The sequence below is a fragment of the Dromiciops gliroides genome, chromosome 4 (assembly GCF_019393635.1).
Source record: "Dromiciops gliroides isolate mDroGli1 chromosome 4, mDroGli1.pri, whole genome shotgun sequence".
Taxonomy (NCBI): domain Eukaryota; kingdom Metazoa; phylum Chordata; class Mammalia; order Microbiotheria; family Microbiotheriidae; genus Dromiciops; species Dromiciops gliroides.
Window position 1 is genome coordinate 33,346,189 of NC_057864.1, and position 19,773 is coordinate 33,365,961.

The 19,773-nt window shown below is 57.2% G+C and overlaps 1 protein-coding gene across 3 annotated transcripts in view; it reads left to right on the forward strand.

Moving 5' to 3' along the window:
• The window catches only part of ERI3 (ERI1 exoribonuclease family member 3), a 171,395-nt gene that overhangs the window by 75,615 nt on the left and 76,007 nt on the right, over window positions 1-19,773 (forward strand). For all 3 annotated transcript variants that reach the window (XM_044001876.1, XM_044001877.1, XM_044001875.1), the window contains exon 6: window positions 11,148-11,220. In XM_044001876.1, coding sequence (XP_043857811.1) covers window positions 11,148-11,220 — 73 coding nt within the window. The remainder of the gene's footprint in view (window positions 1-11,147; window positions 11,221-19,773) is intronic.

Consider the following 19,773-nt stretch of genomic DNA (forward strand, 5'->3'; position numbering starts at 1 on the left):
AAATCACGATGGCGATTTTTGACAAGTGAACTTGGTGCGGTCCCTCCTGCTTAGCTGCGGGGCCTCCCTGACAGTGAATAGCGTTGCTGCGGGGTCTGGCGGGGACCATGGCCAGGCTAGCGGGGGTGGAGTGCACAGGAGAAACACTTGAGGGGACTCAGCCCGCACACCCGCCTCATACAATATTTATATAGGGATGGGAGCCAGCTGCAGTGACCTCCCCGGCCCGCTGCTAAATAGCTCCTGAATTGCCCTGCATTCTAATTGCCACAGATGTCCTTTGCCCTCCCATTGTCTGGCAGCTCTGCGCCCTCCCCTTGGGAGGGCGACAAGTGCCTGTGGCAGGGAGGGCCCGGGAACAAAAGCTGGCCTTACTACCCGTTGTGGGGCCGCCCTGGTGTGGACAGGAGGGGCTGCGCCCCCAGGACCTGATTGTGGGAGGCACCTTGGATTACCTGCCAGAGCACAAAGAGCGGGACTGAGATTTTTGTGGGGCCTGTGTTGTACCTACCCCCCGTAACGCCAGGTAGCGCCCAATGGTCCCCAAACCAGAAGTATGGGCCATTCCCTGGCACAGAGCTCAGAAACTCAGCAGGAACTAGGATAAGCCAGCACGCCTTTGCCCCAGCCTGGGTCGGGGGCACGCTTCCTTCCAGGCAGGCCCTGAAGCAGCATCCACACCTCGCCTCCTCTCCCTGCCGGCTGCACCTCTCTCCCAGTGTCCCCAAGCTCTCTGAACCTTAAGCTGGCCTTTCCACCAACACTTGGAAGGGTGGGCCAGTGGGACATGGGCCCAGGGGACGCTGTAGAAGAGCAGTGATGGCAACAGGTGCCGTGTTTGTTAATTTCTCAGGGGCAGGTGACGCACTTAATCACTAGATCCTATTTGCAAAGGTTGCCTGCGTGGTGGGTGGCAGCCTGCAGCTGTGGCAGACCTGGCTTCTTCCAGAGAACCCCGAGGGGCAGGAGAGGGGGCAGGGCTTCCCACCTGCCCTCCTAGACGGTTTACTTTGAAAGGGTGCCCTGCCTCCCCACACCCTGAATACCGACAGTCGAGATCAAGGGCCAGCCCCACAGGGGAGAGGAGGGGTGTCTTGCAAAGGACAAGGGTTGGGAGGGGCCAAGAGCTTGCCCCCTTACCTTCTGGCTGATCCCTCTCATTAAGAGGGTATCCCCTTCAGTACTGATGGTCATCTGACCCCTGAACTCAGGAAATGCTCCAGGGCTGACTGGGATGGAGGTGGAGGGCCCCAAATAGGCCCCTTTGAAAGGTATTAGGGAGCCAACTTGTGGGGCGAGGAGATGAGTGGGTGGGCTTGAGCAGCTGAAGTCATGCTGAGTGTGATCCAGGGAACAGAGATGGGGCAGTTTGCTCATTTGCAGGCCCTCCCCCCCTCCCCCTGAGGCAGGGGGACCTTTGGCACTTGTTCCTAGGGCAGTGTGAGGACGGGCTTAGAAAAGTTCCTGGGGGATTTGGGCCCCAGAAAGGGAATGAGTGTGACTAGAGCCCCCAGCCTACCCCTGCCCCATCTCCCGGAGGTCAGGCCTGGCTGAGTTCCTGGCACGTCCCAGCAGGAGCAATCGCTGCCTGCCAGCCCCGGCGCAGGTGACGTCCTTTCATCTCAGCCATCAGGAGCCAAGCGGAAATTAAATTTGCTTTGCTCCCTGGGTGTGGGGTTGATGCCAGGGCCAGGGCTCCTTCTGCAGCCCACCCACCTGCCCACCTGCTGGGGTGGGGGCTTTTGGTTTTCCTTCCTGTGGGGAAGCCCCTAGGGTGGAAACCTGGGGTGCCCCAGCCTTGAGTCCACCTTGGTCCCTGGATGGGCAGAACCTGCCTGAGTGTGAGCCTGTGGCATTGGCAGAGGTGAGCAGTGACACAGCCTGGCCTCGCCAGCTGGCAGGAGGGCACAAGCCCTTGCTGCCTGGTCAGACTGCTGAGGGGCGGCTCCTGAGGAGGGCTCCATGGGTGCCTTGTGGGTGGTGGCCCTCCCAGGAGACTAGAGTGCAATGTTGAGCATGAGCCCAGAGACCCCGAGTGAACCAGAAGCATTGCTGTGCCGCCATCCCCCAAAATATCGGCCGCCCCTGCTGTGGAGATGCCTGCCCTTGTTTTAGAGGACGAGAAGTGGAGGTCCTGGCCCTGGGGCAGGGGGTGGCCGTGGCACTCCTGGTGGCCCAGGTTGGCTGCCTGGATCTTCTCTGTCTGGTGAGACCCTTGGCTTCCCTCCCTTGTGTCTGAGTGGGCCCAGGGTCCACAGGCCCAGTGGAATGGCCACCCTGGGCCCTCCTAGCCTGGCTCCGTCCTGGCGGCTGGTGGGGCGGGCACACACCTTCCACACCCCAGTAGTCCCAGCTGTTCTTGAGGAGCACATGGCGGGAACAGCAGAATTCAGCTAGGGCTCCCGGTCCCTTCTTGCTTTCCTGAACCTTGAGCCTGGTGCCTCAGACCAGCATGTGGTTCTCCATTACCTCTAGGGGGCAGTGCTGGGCGACCAAGCCTGTGATCAGGAACAGCTGAGCCTACCCTTGGGGCCTCCAACTCGCCCCGTGCTCAGGGCCTATCCCTGGGGGTCCTTCAGGCCTTGGCCTTGTTGGGCTTGCACCTCCCCGGAGCAGCCCCACATTCAGCTAGAATGGAAGGCCCTTGAGGGCAGGGCCTGGGGTGGGAGGTGGTGGCTTGTTTTGGTCTTGGTCTTTGTGTTCCCAGTGTTTAGCGCGTAGTAGGAGCTTACTTGGGGGAAAGGGTCTACAACTTGTGACTTTGCTAAGGCCAGGCTGACAGTCCAGGGCATCAGGACTCAAGGTTGCCTGTGGGCTTTGATTTCCTTTCCCATGTCGGAGTGCCCCAGAGATTGGGGAACAACGACCTGACCTTGGCACCTTCCTTTTATTGGGCTCCAGGGGCAGCCGGGCTTCCCTGGTTCCAGGAAGGACCTGGTCCCTCTCCTTCCCTTCTGGTTCCCCTGGGGACCTGTGGGTGGGAGGCTGGCACCCCTGCCTCCCCAGGGCTTCAGCTGGAGGCCCCCTGCCTCCAACGAGTCAAATGTTGTCGGCCATTTGGCAGATCTCTCCTCCATCTGCCCGTTCCTTCCCAGAAGGACAGAGAAGGCTGGGGCATCTGCAGTGGAGTCAGGGCAGGGTACTCCCGGCATCCAGCCCTTCTTCTGGGATGATGCCGTGCCCTCCATTTGCAGAGTGCCTGGCGCTCTCTGAGCCCTTCCTCTCCACAGCCCCAGGAGGCTTTGCTATTGAGCAAACACTGATCTTGCCGCCGGGAGGCCCCTGGTGGCCCTTGACGTGGCTCGTGCTGGTGAGTCTGAACAGTGCTGTGCACGCCTTTGATTTTCCCTCCCTGACCCTCCCTCCCCATCTGTGGCTGCTCCTTTGTCTGTGGGCCAGGTGGGGGCTGGCGTGGCCCAGAGCCTAGCTCAGCACCTCCCACAAGACGGGCTCGGCAGCTCTGGGCTCTGTGGTGACATTCATTAACAGAGGGGCTTCAGAAAAAGACGTTGCAGTGCTGTGCGGCCCCCTTGCTGGCAGACGTCCTCCTCAGCGCAGGCCCCCTCCCCCAGCCCCAATCTGAAGCGTGGCTGCTGCCGGTGAGATTCATTAGCGCACCCTGACAGCCGACGGCGGGCTGCGGGCGGACGGAGGCGCTCACTGTCTCCTTCCCGCTCCTCCGCTCTCGTGCTCCTGCTTCACGAACACTGATATTTAAAGCTGATGGGCTGCTTCGAGACTTCTTGTACCATGACAAGTTTGGAGTGGGGGTGGGGGACAAGACAGACAAGGAACTGTCTGTCAAGCTGGTACTTAAAAGAGCCCTCTCCAGTGACCCTCCACGGTCCCCAGCAAGTGTATCATCTCTGCAGACTCTAGTAGTAAAGGGACCCTGCAGCACTCCCTCGGGGCAAGGATGAGGCCAGTGGCAAAGGTTTCTGGGGAGCGGAGGAGGGAGAAGCGTGTGCACACATGAAGAAGCCAGCACCCTCCGCTCCCCTGGCTCCATTAGCCAGCCCTGTTTCTCTGTGGACTTGGTCTACGCCCTCCCCGCTGGGCCCTGGACAGTTAAAAATAGGGCAGGCCCTGCTCTGGGTGGCCCTGTCACTCCTGGGCGCTCAGCTGTTTGGTGTTGGGAGTCCTCCGGGGGGAGTCCATCACCCGACCAAAGGGCACACACACTGCTGAGGGGGACCTGGAGCTGGCCCTTTCCCCTCCCCCCTGGGTCACCAGCAGCCTCAAGCCCATGCAGGGACTGCTTGGTGGTGAGTGAACATGGCCAGAACTGCCCTGATGGATCCCCATGGCAGCTGCTGCCCTGCGTCAGCTGGGCCTCTCCCAGTGAGGCGAGGGCCAGGGAGAGCCAGGAATACCCACTGTGCCCTCCCATGTTGGAGATTCAAGTGGTAACAGTGTGTCCACCTGCACCAGCTGCACACCTGGACTCATCACGAGCCCGACTTTGCCCCACTGCTGGCCCTTCTCTCCCACCCTTCCCTTCTCTCCTCCTCTTCCCTTCTCTCCCCTCCCCCCCCCTTCCCTTCTCTCCCCCCCTTCCCTTCTCTCCCCCCTTCTCTTTTCTCCCCCCCTTCCCTTCTCTCCCCCCTTCCCTTCTCTCCCACCCTTCCCTTCTCTCCCCCCTTCCCTTCTCTCCCCCCCTTCCTTCTCTCTCCCCCCTTCCCTTCTCTCCCACCCTTCCCTTCTCTCGGTCTCCCCTCTTCCCTTCTTTCTCCTCCCCTCTTCTTTTCCTTTCCCCCTTTCCCTTTTCTCTCCTCTCCCGTTCCTTTCTCTTTCCCCTCTTCCCTTCTTTTTCCCCCTTTCTCTTTTCCCCTCTTCCCTTTTCTCTTTCCCTTTCCCTTCTCTTTCCTGCTTTTCTCTCTCTCCCCTCTTCCCTTCTCTCTCCCCCGTCCCTTCTCTCACTCTCCCCTTCTTTCTCCTCCCTTCTTCTTTTCCTTTCCCCCTTTCCCTTCTCTCTCCTCTCCTGTTCCTTTCTATCTCTTTCCCCTTTCCCTTCTCTTTCTTTCCTCCCATCCTTTCTCTTGCCTTTCTTTCTCTCCCCTCCCCCTTTTCCTTCTCTCCCTCCCCCCTTCTCTTCACGTGGTTGGCGGCTCAGAACCTGTTGAAATGAGGCCCCTATTTCCTAGTTTGACCCCCTGAATAATTAGGGTTAAGTTGATATGCTATCTCAGTGGTGACACATTTTATCTGTCTCTGTTTGTACAAGAGAATACAATGGGGGAGGAAGGACCAATTTGTGCCCTGTGCGTTCTAACCAGGCGGAGATAAAAGGTGTCACCAGCCCGATAAGGGCCCAGCCTCACGTTACTCTCTCATTGTTGCTCAATTGGCTCCATGTTTAATCCCATCCTTTCTCTCCTTCCATTCGCTGGGTCATATTTCACCTCGATGCCATCCTGTAATGATGCCCTGCGCGGTGTGGGAGGAGATAGGCACCCCTGGCTGACAGCCCGCCCTGATAACCAAACTCCAGCCCATCCATCATCAGCCGCTCTCCTCAACTTAAGGAAAAGTGATAACGAAAGCGGGGCCGTTTATCACCAGGGCTGTTGATTTCTTCCGGGATTGGAGAACTGCCGGCTTTCAGTGACAGACAGAGGCGAGCGGAGGAGCAGGGAGACAAAGATGTGCCGCCGGCCTCCCTTGTCCTCCGTCCCGCTGCCATGTGGGCTGGGATCACCGGGCCAGCTGGCCAGGGCCCCTCCCTTTGAGGCCCGGGTGCGAGGCTCCCAGAGCCAGAAGCAGTGCCCCCATAGAGGCCTCCCCTGGAGAGCACGGTGTCTCCACTGGAGGACAGAAGACTCGCCTCTGGGCCAAGCTTATGGGGGCCTCATTTCCCTCTTGGTAGCTTCCATTGTGGCCCTGGGTTGTGCCCCAGAGGCTCAGCGGAACACGGTGAATCCCTCTTCCTCCTGAGGACCCCTCAAGTCCCAGAAGATCATTGGAGTACCCCCTCTAAGTCTCCTTGTGTCTGCACAGCCTCCTGGCTTTTCTGCTTCCGTGTGGCTTCCTCTCGAGTGCCCGGTCTGCCTTCATCTGTACAGGGCACGGCTCCAGTAAGAAGTGCCTGCTGTGGGCCAGGCTGGGCTCACCTGGGCCAGGCCCTCTCCTTTCCCCTATTCATGGCCTTAGGAATAAGCTTTCCAAGCAGGCCTCCTCCTGGGGAAGGGGCTTCGACAAGGAGACAGGCCCCGGGTGAGCTGCAGTGGCAAGCCAGTCGCTCATGGTTAATACACCAGCATGCTGGTTCACCTGTCAGCTTTTTGAATTGAGTTAGCAGGAATCAACCCAGCAGAGGGGCAAGATGGGGTTCCTGGGCCTCACCTGGTGGCCTGTCCTCTTTTGGCCAGGCTGGGAAGGGCTCAAGCCCTTCGGGCTTCTGCCCTCTACCCTGGGCGGGGGTGAGGGGGATGGCTGAACACTCGTCCCAGGCTGGCCCAAGGACAGTTCTCCATGAAGGCAAGACCTTGCAGCTCGGGGGAGCCTGGCTAGACTCCCCAGAGATGGGTGTAGCAGGTGGGGGCCGAAAACCCACGGCACAGATCCCAGACCGCGTTTAACCCCCTTTACCTGCCACATGAACCTCATGGGAGCCTCGGCCTCTGAGTCTGTAAAACAAGCCAGTGCCATTTGCCCACCTGCCCAGGGTGCCCCTTTGTGCCGTGAGCACGTGCTCTGGTTGCTTGGGCTGGGAGCAAGAGTGCCCGAGTCCCGAGTTCAGATCATGCCCAGATTTTGCCTCGCTGGGTAGCCCCATGACCTTCCTTTACTGCTCTGGGCCTCAGTGTCCTCCTCTGTAAAATGAGGGGAACTTTAGCGATGGTTCCAGTGTATGACGTATGTGAAGTGCATCCCAGGCCTAGCTCTGGGTACTGTGTGAACGTCCGCGTCATTGCTGTTGTTACGGAGGGAGCTGGAATGCTGCCCCCTGCCCCACCCCTGGTGGCTGTGCTGGCCTGTGTGTGACAGGCCTCTGGTGTGCCTCGGGGTGGGGGGCGGGTTTGCCTGGAGAAGGCCTCAGCAGGGACACTTTCAGGAGCCTGCAGCCAGAGCTAAACCATCCTGAGGAGCCCAGCAGGCTTCTGTCTGCTACTCTGCTGCCCCTCCCTTCTCCTCTCCCCAAACTTGTTCTTCAAAGCACAGCCCCTTCCCCTGATGGGTCTGCCAATTCCCTGGGCCCATTAGCCAGCAGGCCGTGGGGGAACGTTCCCCTGCATTCCCCATTTAATGAGCCCCTCAGTCTGGCACACCTGTTTGCCATCAGTGCTGGGGGGGGGGTGCTCCCGGCCCCCTTGGCAGGTGGGGCTGAGGGCTTGCTCAGCCAGAGATGACTCCTCTGCCTCTGCGCTGGCTGTCGGAGAACGGGGAAGGGGCTGGGGCCAGCTTTCCCCTGTCTTTGTCCCCTGCCTCTCCTGAGTGCCCAGCCATGCCCAGTGGCACCCAGAGCAGGTACACAGAGGGGAGAGAAGGGGCTCAGTCTGTTCCTTCAGCTTCGAGAAATAGCATGAAAATGAGCTTATGATGAAGCAGGGCAGGGAACTGGCCTTTAGACAGAGATGTTTGTGGGGAGGAAGACCCTTCTGTGTTACAGAAGCCGCCCTTCAGCACGGTTTGAGAACCCAGGCTCCTTCTGAGTTCCATGTAGGCGGCATGTGGCTTAAGGGTGTCCTGGACTGCGGGATCCCGTGTGCTGTGTGGGTCAGCCTTGTGTTAGGGTGAGCCTGGTGGGGTGGCGGGCTCCTGCGTCCTCTGGGGAAGCTGGCGGGCTCTAGTATGGGACTCTTCACACGGTCCTGAAGTTTTTGTTTTGGTTCATAACAACCTTCAAGATCTGTAGTGCTAGTATTCTCATCATGCACAGACCCTCTCTGACAGGGGTGAAGTGACCACTAGTGAGCTTCTGAGGTGGGATTGGAGCGGGTCTCCTGACTCCAAGGCCAGTGCTCCCTCTCACTTCTCAACCCAAAACATCTGTGTGTGTGTGTGTGTGTGTGTGTGTGCGCCTACGTGCATATGTGTGCAGTGGGAGGAGGTGAGCAATGTGTGGCCATGCCAAGTAGGCTTCTCTCACCTGTATTTGGATCTGTGTGCTGGCTGGGGGCCCTCTTTTGGGGTCTCTTGTGTCCGCCTGCCCCCAGGTGGGTTCCTAAGAGAGATGGGGGCCACCCGAGGGAAGGTGGTGCCATCACAGCCCCACTATGCAGCCCAGCGGGTGGGCAGGGGCACTTTTGCCCAGGGAACGAAGCCAGTTATGTGTGCAAGGAAAGTGGTTCCATTTTACAGCCTCAGCATAATTGGCCCTTCCCCATTGGCTGCCAGTGACGCCATGCAAGGCCCTCATAAAGCGAGGCCGGGCGGCCTGCACCTGTGGGCTGGCTGTGCGTATAAAATTTCATTTGACGGCGGCAATAAGCACGACCAGATGACAACAGCCCAGCCATGCCGGCCGCCGGCAAATCTGAGCCCTGTAAACCCTGGCTGGGGGGGGGGGGGGCGGGGCCCTCCTGGAGCTAGAGCATGCCAGGGAATGTGGCTCCCTCCTGGGGCACCCACCTACCCAGGGGCCTTTTGGCAGGCCAGGGCACTGGGAAAAGGGAGAGCCAGGTGAGAAGTCAGCAGGTCTGACTGTCAGCCGTCCACTTGCTGCAGCCCTTGAGGCTCAACTGGCTAACCCTGGCCTGCACACCCCTTTAGAGGCTGGGGTGCAGAACAGAGGAGAGCTCTCTACCTGGCAGGTGCCAATTAAGTGTCTCCTGGGCACGGGCACAGACCCTGTGCCCAAGCCTCCCCGTCACTGTCCCCCTTGCCTCAGGGCTTGTCTCTGCATCCACAGAAGTTGGCATGAGAGAGGAGGTTAACAGCTGAGATGCAGCACATCCCACAGCTGTGGTGTTCTGTTAGCCTTCTGACTCCAGCCAAAGGGGAAAGCGGGCTGGTTTGGTGTGACCATTCCTGGCAAAGTCCGGCTGCCTCCGGGTGAAGGCTGCTCCTCTTTCCGAAGGCACCCAAGTCAGCCTTTAATCGTGGGTTTGAGAGGTTCACTAGGAGACCCAGGGCTGATTTTGGAAATCAGGATGACTGGTCTTTGAAGCGTCAGTGATGTGTGGCAGTCACAGCTCCCAGGCCCCTGAGTGTCACCTACAGGACAGAGCTCATTGAGGATGGGGGCATTTTCCTGTGTCCCTCCCACCTCCTCTTGGGTCTGACTCAATTTGCTGTTCGTTGGTGCTTTGTTTTCCATCCTTCCCCTTGGCAAAGGCTGGGGCAGGGGCTGTACCTGGAATCTTATTGGTGTAGGGCCCTCCCAGAGGAGGAAACTCCCTTCATCATTGCAGGAGTGGTAACTTCTTAGCCGTTTTCCTCTTGAAGGATTTCCTAGGGTGCTCACTGAAAAGAGAAGAGGCTTATTCAGGGTCATCCAGCCCCAGCTCCTTCCTGCCCCTGAGACTTGAGTCCCTCCTTCTGCATTCTGCCTGTGGCCTGTTGCAGCAGGCCTACTGTGCCCCGAGGACATGAACTCAGAAGGGAAACGGTTCCTGCCCTCCAAGAGCAGCTCCTCTTATGGATGGTGTGAGCGGGTGCACAGATGGTTAAATGCCAGCCCTTCTGAGGAGGTAGCTTGTTCTTAGAATCTAGGAAAGTGACCTGGAGCACATGACATCCTAGCCTGGGGAGGCAGCTGGGTGTCCCAGGGGGCACTGAGCTATCCTGGGTAGGTGCCCTCATTTCTCTGAGCCTCAGTGTCCTCATCTCTAGAATGGGAGCAGTCATCCTGATGAGGATGCATACGTTATGGGGTTTGGGGGAAGCCTCGAGGAGAGGATTCTATAAGAGGCTGCCTGTCTTAAAGCTCCAAAGAAATGTGAGCTGTAATTAAGGACTCTGTGCGGTGAGGGGGGGAGAAAGGAGGGGCATAAGAGGGGAGAGGAGGAGAGGGAAGGGCTTCAAACTAAAAAAGGATGGGGACTGATGTTCCGGGGGGCCGGGGTGACAGCAGCCACACACACGACAGGCAGAGCTGCCTCCATCTCTCCAGACAAGAGACCTTTGAAGTGGGAAGGACGGAACCCAAAAGGCTCATGGGAAAGGCATGCCCTGGGAGGTCCAGTCACCTGGCCCATGTGACCTGGTACTGAAAGGACTGGCAGCCTCGGCGAGGGCCATCTTAAAGATGGCAGAGACTAGGAGAAGGAGAGATGGCAGGACCAGCAAAGGGCCACAGAAAGGCACTGTGCCCCAATCTGCAGGCTCTAGGCCCGGGCGCTCGACCAGGATTCCTGGTATGCCTCTAGAGAGGGCAACAGCCCAGCTACATCCTGGAAGCGTCCTGCCAGCCTGGCTAGGACAATGCTGCAGGAGATAGTTGACCTTCCCAAAGCATTGGATAGACAGAGATTGGCCAGACCGTGGTTTCAGAACTAGTTCAGCGGCTGAGTTGAATCATTCTGAGTGGCTCATATCATCTTGGCCCCGAGTCTCCATGGAGCGCCCCAGGGGTCTGTGCTTGGTCAACCCTGTGCCGTTTAACAACACCCTTATCTTGATGAAGCCAGAGATGGCAGGTTTCATAGACAACACGCGACTAGGAGGGATGAGTAACCAATGCACTGGAGGAGGTGGGGCATGGCAAAGAGCCCCTTCCAGCCAAGAGAACCGTCCCAAAGTAGAATGGAGGTGTGGTGGCCTCGAAGGGGAGGCACCCTCCAAGAGGTTGGTGGCTTGTTGAATATGGGGTAGCGAAGATTTCTTTCTGCTAGGAATTGGATGCACATACTCTCCCACTTATGCAGGTGCCCTTGCTGCTGTCCTGTAAAGGAAACAGACTCCCATCTCCACACGCTTGAGTGGATGGGCCCCGAGGGTCGGGGTAGAAGACAATGCAGTCATCTTAGTCCCTTTGCGAGGCAGTGGCCCCTGCCCCCCCCCACCTGAGCCAAGTCCGCTACCTGGCTTGACTTTGCCAGTGGGGCTCATGTCAAGTCCTTCCCTTGATCCTTGGGCTCTCTTCCTCCTGGAAGCCCAGTGTCCCCCTGCTCATTCAGGAGCACGGGCCGCCTCCCAGAAGGGCCCCCACAGTCCGCGCTCTCTCATCGGTCAGCTCTCAACCTGTTTTCTCTCTTCTCTTGCAGGCTGCCTGGGCAGTGCCAGTACCTGGGCTTGCCAGTGGCTGATTACTTCAAGCAGTGGATTAACCTGAAAAAGGTACCTATGTTTCCTTGTGCATGCCTGGGGGGCCTCGGCCTTGGTGGTGGGCACGGGCTCCGTTCCTCCATTCCTCCTGTAGAGGCTTCCTCTTTCCCCACCCTGGCTTTTTTCCTTTTCTTCCTCTCTCTGTCTCCTCCTCTTCCTCCTCCCTAGCTCTGGTTGGTCACCTGAGTGCTTTCTGCGTGTGGGGAGTGGGCTGGAGCTGAACTGGTCGGCCCTGCCTCTGGCGCCCCCAGGGAGCCGGGCTGGAGGAAGCAGGATGTCACACCCCAAACCTCTGGGCACTGGGGGCTGAAGAACTGGGCTTCCCTCAGATGGGATGCAGGACCACCTTGCCATGGGCCCAACATGGGGAAAGGCTTCTGTGGGAGGTGCTGGACTCTTGGATCTGCCTCCCTCACTGCAGGCACTGCCACTGTTGTTACCCTTGGCCCGGTGTCTGTTTGTGTGGGGCTTGACTTGTTGGGGTATACATCATGGACGGGGGCACATCTGAGCTCCCTATCCAAGTGCCCTTGGCCTCCCTCCAGCAGCAAGGCCTGGCCGTGCTGGGAATGCAGGGAGGCGCGGCTCTCCATGAGGGCCCAGCCCATGTGGGCAGAAAGACTCTGGAGGGGTGGGAGGGCTCAGGGGCTCTCCCTGAGGTGTGCAGACCGAGCTCACAGGGTCGTGGGGCCTTCTGAGACTCTCTACATGAACCCCCTCATTTACAGATAAGGAAACTGAGGCTCATAAAGGGGTAACGACCTTCCCACAGTTACACAGGTGGCAAGTGACTGAGCTGGGGTTTGAGCCCAGGCCCTTTGACTCCAGACCCACCCACATATCTAAATGCCTTTAAGGCTTGCCAGGCACTCTACAGATATCTCTTTTGAGCTTCACACTCAGGCAGGCAGAGGTGAAGTGAGCTGCCCTGAGTCACAGCTAGTGTGTGAGGCTGGATTTGGGCTCAGGTCTTCCTGACTCCAGGCCCTTGTTTTCTCTATAGGTGGGTGGGTGGAGGGATGGATGGACGGATGGATGGACAGAGGGACGGACGGAGGGATGGACAGGCTAAGCACTAGGGATACAAATACAGCCCTCCCCTTCCTCTTGCCCTGCCCTTTGGGAGTTTAGATGAGGGAAAGTTGAGGTGCAGAAGGAAGCCGGGGAGGGCCTTGGGGACGCTGCTGGGGAGTAGCCAAGCTGAGCTAACGGCCGCCTGTCAGAGCTCAGCGTCTCAGAGATGGCTCCAGGGCTCAGGAGGCTGAGGCGGCCGGGCCGGTGAGACAGTCGGGAAAGGGGCCTTTCCCTGTACAGCTGCCAGCCAGTCAGGGGAGGAGCTGGGAGCCTGGCTGCCTGGGTGCCTTGGCCAGGTACCAGGGCTGTGCTGGCTTAGGCCTGGACAGGGCAGAAGAGGGGTCACTGGCTGTGGCGTGTGGACGGGCCGGAGGCTGGGGAGGCTGTGCAGGGCAGCTCTGGGTCTGGGGGCTGTGGAGCAGGTCCTCATCCTTGGCTGGCCAAGGTATGTGCTACGAGGTGGGTGTGCACATGTGCACACACACAAGCACCCACACACACACTTTGAGTACTTACTGTGCCCGTTGTAAGGTCTGATTCTTGCAGTCGATCAGTTAAGTGACCAGCAGGAGATGGGACAGGGAGCCGTGTGGGGGGAACAGCGAGGTCAGTTGCCTGGACTGGGGAATGTGGCCCATGGGCCTGGGAGGGGAGGCCGGCAGTAAGCGAGGGTGGGTTTTCAGTGTTGAGTCACTAGGGAGCCAGAGTGGGCCAGGTCAGATGGGCCTCCGCTCTGGGGCATTTGGGGCGCTGGTGCTTTGCTTTGGGAGGGACATTCGTGTGCTTTTGTGGGGGTGAGGAGGTGATAGCGTTTACTCTGAGACGCTCTCTCAGATGGGGGAGGTGAGTGGGATCCCCAGCCGGCTGCCACTGAGGGGGGGTGCTGGGTATCCTGGGCTGTCAGAGTCGATCTGGGGCCTCGACAGATGGGTGGCCCTGCAGGCCCAGCAGGCGCTCAGCCACACCAACCGTGAATGATTGTCCTGTAAAGTTCATTCCACTTTCAGGTGGGTGGACACGAAGGCAGGGAGTGCCAGTGGGCACCTGGTAGAAAGCCTGGGTGGGGTAGAGTGGTGCTTATGGTGGCAACCTCATCTCCTGCCCCTCAGTCCTGGCTACAGAGGCTCAGAGGGATCACTTTCCATGACTCTGTCCCCTAGGCTTCCTCGTGTACCCTCTGACCTGCCCCCACCCCCAAACTCAGGCTTATCCTTAGCATGCTTCTGCCTCCTCCCCTGTGGGGGGTGCCACGGGCAGCCCAGCATGGTTGGCAGTAGTAGGAAGGATGGGTTCTCTGAGTAGACCTAGGCAGAGCACCCAAGAGGGCATGAGGGGGTGGGCTCTGCCGGCCCTGGGACTATGGAGGTTAACTTGTTGGGAGCTGCAGGCATTGGGGGGCAACTTCCCCATCTCCCTCACAAAGGAGCAGCTATGGGCTGGAGGACTTGAGCAGAGCTGGGCTGGGCCTAGTTCTAAGGTGGACTCCTGGCCTAGATTTCCCAGGGGGAGTCTTGGGAACTGAGAGGAGGGGACTTAGCAAAGGGCAAACAGACTGCAGAGCACAACAAGGCCCCTGGCAGCCATGAAGGATGCACATGTCTTATGTCTGATCTTTCATTCCCAACCCCAGTGCTGGAGGTAGTTGTGCCTGCTGACATTTGTAATGTCACTGAGTGATCACGAATCCAGAGTGAACAGTCACTGTGGCATGATGTGAACCCAGCCCTCTGGGCCCCCCAGGGCCAGTGTGGTTGCTCTTTGCCCGTGGCCGGCCTGACTCCCCTACCCCCTCACCTGCCCAGGGTCCAGATGTGCCCTGCCTCACTTTGGGCCAGTGCCACGGTGGCAGCAGAGTTTTCTGGCATCCTGATGCCCTATTGGGATGTCTAAATGGTCCTGGCAGAAAACAGCCAGGACCCACACTGCCCACTGTCCTTGTGGAAGTAGCCCTGGGTTGGGGAGTCGGGAGTCTTGGGTTCCAATCCTGCCCAGGTCACTGTCCTTGCTTCCCCCATCTTAAGAACAAGAGACAGAGAGCTCACACATTTCTGTCCCTTTGAGGTTTGTTAACAAGATTGTATCTTGTCAGATCCTCACAGCAGCCCCACTGTTGTGCTGGTTTTATAGCAGAGGCTGAGAGAGGGGAGGGCACTGACCTGCAGCAGGATTCAAACTCAGGGCTTCCCTAGGCTGGGGCTGGGGCTGGGGCTCTGCCCATTGCGCCACCTAGTGGCCCAGCAGTGGGAGCAGCTGATGCTCTTAGCACTGATCCCTTATTCTGTAACAAATTGTGTTACAGAGAAAGCCCCAGAGGGTAGTGACCTGTGAGGCTCCTTAGCTGGTGCAGGTGAGCCCTGGTAGGGGAAAGTGGGAGATTTGCGTGCCCCACTGGAGAGTTCAGATCCCAGAGAGCTCGGGGCTTTTGAACCTAAGTGAGAAGAGGGGGCTCACAGAAAGGGGAAGCCCAGTGGGCACCTAGCCCAGCCAGCCTGTCTTATAAAGGTGGAGTCGGAAGCCTAACGAGGGGAGACGATTTCCCAGAGACACAGAGGTGCCGCAGTGGCACCCAAGCCTCCTTATGCCAGAGCCAGAGCCCTGCCCACCTTTCCAAAGGTCTTTAGCTCCCTCTCCTTGGCCCCAGAGACCTTTAAAAAGTTGGCAGTTTTTGGACATTCCTGGACCCTCTGGGCCTGACCCAGGGCTCCCTCTGGTTGTCTTGGGGTTGCCCACACCCAGGGCTGATGGCCAACTGAGGATGGGGTGTCCCCAGAAATGAGGGGCACACGAGTCCTTCTGTGCCCCTTTGTGGGGCACCTGCCATGAGCCCTGCCTCAGCCCTGGTGCTCTCTTCCTGGGGACTCTGGGTGGGGAGGAGCGGCTCCTTTGACGGATGGGAGCATGGGAAGGGCTGGCCCAGGGTCTAGTTGGCAGCCAGCATGGGGCAGGTCTCCTGACTGGAGGCAAGAGGGGCCCACTCTCCCCTTGCTGGCAGCCCGGGCAGGGTCTGAGCAGGGCCAGGGATGGCCGGCCTGTCCCGACCAGGAGCCTTCTCGTTCTTCTCCTTTAAATGTGTCGTCGTTGAACAGCTGTCTGAACTCTGCAATCTCTTTCACTCCTTCCCTTGCCTTGTTAACATGTGTTGCCTTTGGGGTAATCAGGGAAAAAATATTATGTCCTTTTACAATTACCGGGTTTTGGAATATTAAAATGTCTCGCTGCATCGGCAGTGTTATTTTGATTGGTATTCTAACCTTTGACTAGCCCATAAAGCGAGCCGCTCTTGGAGCCAATATTGCAGGGCTGAAATTTAATTCCGAAATGATTCCAGATAATAGGGAGACAGATAATATATGCATGAAGGATATTATGTTTGGACTGAATGCAGCAGGGCCGGGGCTGGGGAGCCGAATAATAGCCCAGAGTGAGTTATAATCTGTGGGGCAGAAATACCTTTCTGTCAGGGCTAGAAAAGGGACCCCTGGATCACAGGCGGCAGGAAGGGGCCATATCCTAAGAGGAGGGGCAGGAGGGTGAGTACCCAGTAAAGGCAGTGCCCACCTTGCCCTGCCTGTGCTGTCAGAGTGCCCGCTACCCAGCCTCAGAGCCCGGTCATCCAGGCTGAGCCTGGGGGAGCAGGGGGCACGGAGGTGGGAGATGGGAGTCCTAGGTTGGAGACCATCGAATTTGGCTGAAACATTGAGTGCCTGAAGGAGATGTCGTGTGAAATAAGTCTGGCAAGGTTGGCCAGATTATGACGGATTTTAAATGCCCAGCTGAGCAATTACAGTTTTATCCTAAAGACGATAAGGAGCTGCTGGAGGTTTTTTAGGGAGGCCATGATACAGTCTTAAGATGAAGGGGCTGGTGACCTGTTGGGAGTCACCGTTTTAAAGGGGTGTTGATGAAACAGAGCATCAGACTGGGGAAGGGCCTAAGGATCATGCCCACAAGGCTATTTGGGCTGGAGAAGAAATGATGTAGGAATTAGTTATGCTGTTCTGCTTGGCCCCAGAGGGCAGAACCAGGAGCTGGGGGAAATGAGTGGGGAGGTGGGGGCGGGGAGCTGCCGAATTGATGTTTGGGACTGGGTCAGAGCAAGGTGCCCGATGATCTGAGCTTTCCCAGAGTGGAAGGAGCAGCCTGCACCGAAGGCTCTGGAGCAGACCTGGGACGATGGCCTGTTGGCGCTGTCAGAGAGGCGACTCTTTGTGGTGTGGTGTGGTCTGGACTCTGCCTCTGAGGGTCCTTCCAACTCCTAGACTCTGGGAACCCGAGTGCAGGAAGTTCCCAGGGGTCCCTGACACATGTCCAGGTCTTAGGAGATAGACTTCCCTGTTCCCTCTGGTGGGAGAGACTTGTTACTGCACCACTTCATTGTGGTTGTGCCCCCCGCCCCAGCCCCCCCCCCCCGACCTCCCATAAATCCTCTGAAGGACAGAGCCCCATGGCAGCCCCTCAGCCCTTCAGGGTCCAGGAAGAACCGACCTCAAGCAAGGGAATGTTCCTCGCCCTTTCCCACTCAGTGTGTGGTCTCTGGCCAGCCCAGAGTGGCGTCTTCCCTCCCTGCTCCTCGCTCAGCCTCGCCTGGACTGAGGGCCCCTAGGCACAGAATTATCAGTGAGCATGGACTCTGAGGGTTGACCTGGCTGTGGCCCGTTTCCGAAAGGCCTGCTCTTCTATCCCTTCCCGAGGCATTCCTAGCAGCCTTCTTCCCATCTGGGAAGGCGGCTGCCACCCAGAGCCCGAGCCGCGCCACTGAACCAGAGTCTGGTTGTATTAATAATGGGGCCTCTTGCACGGGTGCGGGGTCCTAGGGCCAAGGAAGAGACCTCGTCATCCATTGAGCTCGGCCACAGCAGCTTAGGGTGTTTGGGCGGATCTGAGAAGATGGAATTCAGTAGAAACGAATGTCAAGTCATGTGCTTGGGTCCAAAAGATCAGCCTACAAGTAGTGGTAATAAGCAGAGCTCATGCTGTAAGGATTGCAAAGCACCTTATAGCCATTAAACCAGACTGGGGGTGGGTGCAGTTACTATCCCCATTTATGGGTGAGGACGCAGGCTCAGGGGGTATGACTTGCCCAGGGTCATACGGTTTATTGTCTGAGGTGGAACTTGAACCCAGACCCTCGTGACTCCAGGCCCAACATTCTAGATTTTGTGCCGAGTGCAAGAAGAGGGGTATGTAGGAGTAGAGCCCAAAGGATCTGGGGTATTGCAGGGGAGTCCAAGTTTGCCCTCATTCGGTGGCATCCTGTAGCATCCAAGGAAGCCCATAGCATCTTGGACCACAAAACCAGAGGGGGCGGGGCGCCCACCATCCTCAGCCCTTGCCCAGGCCACATGTGGCCTGATAAGCAGGAGAACGTGTTGGGGGTGGGGAGGCTTTGGGATCATGCTGTGTTTGGACTGGTCGAGGAAGCTGAAGATCAAGAGCAGGCTTAGTCGTGGGAGAGAAGGCCCTCCACTTTCTTTGCTGTCGATCCTGCCCTCTGACTTCTGGCCTTTTCTCACCTTCTCTGCAGCCTTGGACACCATCCATCACCCCCTTCTCCAGACACCGTAGTGTGACTCCGGCTTCTTCTTGGTCTCCTTTTCTGGCTCTCCATCCAGATTGGGACTTGGTACAGGAAGGCCTTCCCAGCCCTGAGAGCTGCCCCAGAGCAGGGTGGGTGCCTGGGGAGGTAGTGACCCCCCTTCATTGGAGGCCTCCCACATGAGGCTGGATGTCCCCTTACAGGGGGGACCCTTAAGGGGGTGCTGTAGGAGGAGTTCTTGTTCTCCTTAAGTTTGGACTGAAGGGTCCCTGAGCCCTCTTTCAGGGCCAAGTCCAGGATCCTCTGAAGTGTTTATCCCCTGATGAACATATTAAGTCCCCCTTGGGCAGTAAGGGAAGGGAGCAGGTTTGCCCAGTACCACTGAAAAGCAGCTCTTCTTGTGGTCCTTAGATGGGACCCCCACCAGCCTCAGCTCAGTCAGAGCTTTCTCCCCCTGTCCTCCATCCTGATAGGACCATCTTTGCTCTTGTATTCGTTCTGTCACCTTCCCCTGCTCCCATTTCCTGGTGGGGATGAGTTCCCTGGGCTGCACTTTGAGTCTCTGCATGCCTCTCACTGTTCCCTCTTTGTCAGGATGACTCCACTTTATCTCTTCAGAATTTCATCCTTAGGATGTTCGGTTCAGCCTGGACTGACTTGCCCTTTAGGGTTTTAGTCTAGGGCACTGCTTACCTTTCCTCAGAATCCTTTGAAATTTCCTCTTTCCAGATCCAGCTCATGTGTCACCTCAGCCCCAGTATTCTCTTTGTCACACGGTCTAACGTGGAGGGGATTCTTCCCCTGAAGATTCCCGTGTCTCTGCCTCAAAAACCATTCCTCCTTGTTTGTGAGGTTCAGATCCCAGGTGTCAGGCAACAAGCATTTGCTAAGTAGACCGTGCTAAGTGCTGGGCAATACAAAGAAAGGCAGAAACAGTCCCTGTGTCTCCCGTATGCTTAGCTCAGTGCTTAGCACATAGCTGGACTTAAGAAATTCTTGGTGATTGATTGATTCCTCTGCCTTTTGAAGGGTGAAATCATCATTAACTGTCTTTAACTCAAGTCAAGTCATTGTTAGCTCTACTACTTTGGGACAGAGAGCTCAGCTGGTGTTACCCAGCAAACATTTATTAAGTACCTCCTCTATGCCAGGGACTGTGTTAATTGCTGGGCATACAGAAAGGGGCAAAATATTGTCCCTGCCCTCAAGGAGCCCACAGTCTAATGGGGGAGACAACAAGCAAATATGTACAGACAAGCTTGTATATAGGATAAATAGAAAATAATTAAAAGAAGGTACTAGAATTAAGTGGGGGTGGAATTCAGATGTTTGGATAATTGAATCCCCTTTTTGTGTGTTCTCTTTCTGTGTGTGTGTCTCACACACACACACACACACACACACACACACACACACACACACAGACCACTATTGTATCATGTATCATGCCAGGCTTGTGATCTGTTTCCTGGATTTCTCATCTTCCTCCTTTTCTGTCTAGGCAGTCTATTGCAGACCCCACTAACGAGATTGCTTGTCACCCAAAGTTCTCCTACCATTCTTTCCCCCCTGCTTCCTGGATTTCTTTATATTATTGTATCTTAATAGACTGTACTTCTCTGCCACTCTTTCTCACCAGGGCTTAGGGATGGATGTGGTACCAAATTTGCCTCCTTGTATTAGAATCTGTAGTTCACCCTGCACATTGTCAAAATAGGCTTCTCTGTGTCTGGGAAACACTTCCAGCTCATTAGGTTATGTATGTAGCCATTTTGTTCTGTTTTTCCTAGTCCAAAAATGAATGAATGACTGGGGGGATGTAAGTGCTTCCTATGTGCCAATCACTATCTGAGCACTAGGCTTACAAAAAGCATAGACACCCCCTGTCCTCAAGGAGAGTGTATTCTAATGGGAGAGACAATAGGGGAGTGGATGGTGAGTGAGACCGTGGAGAA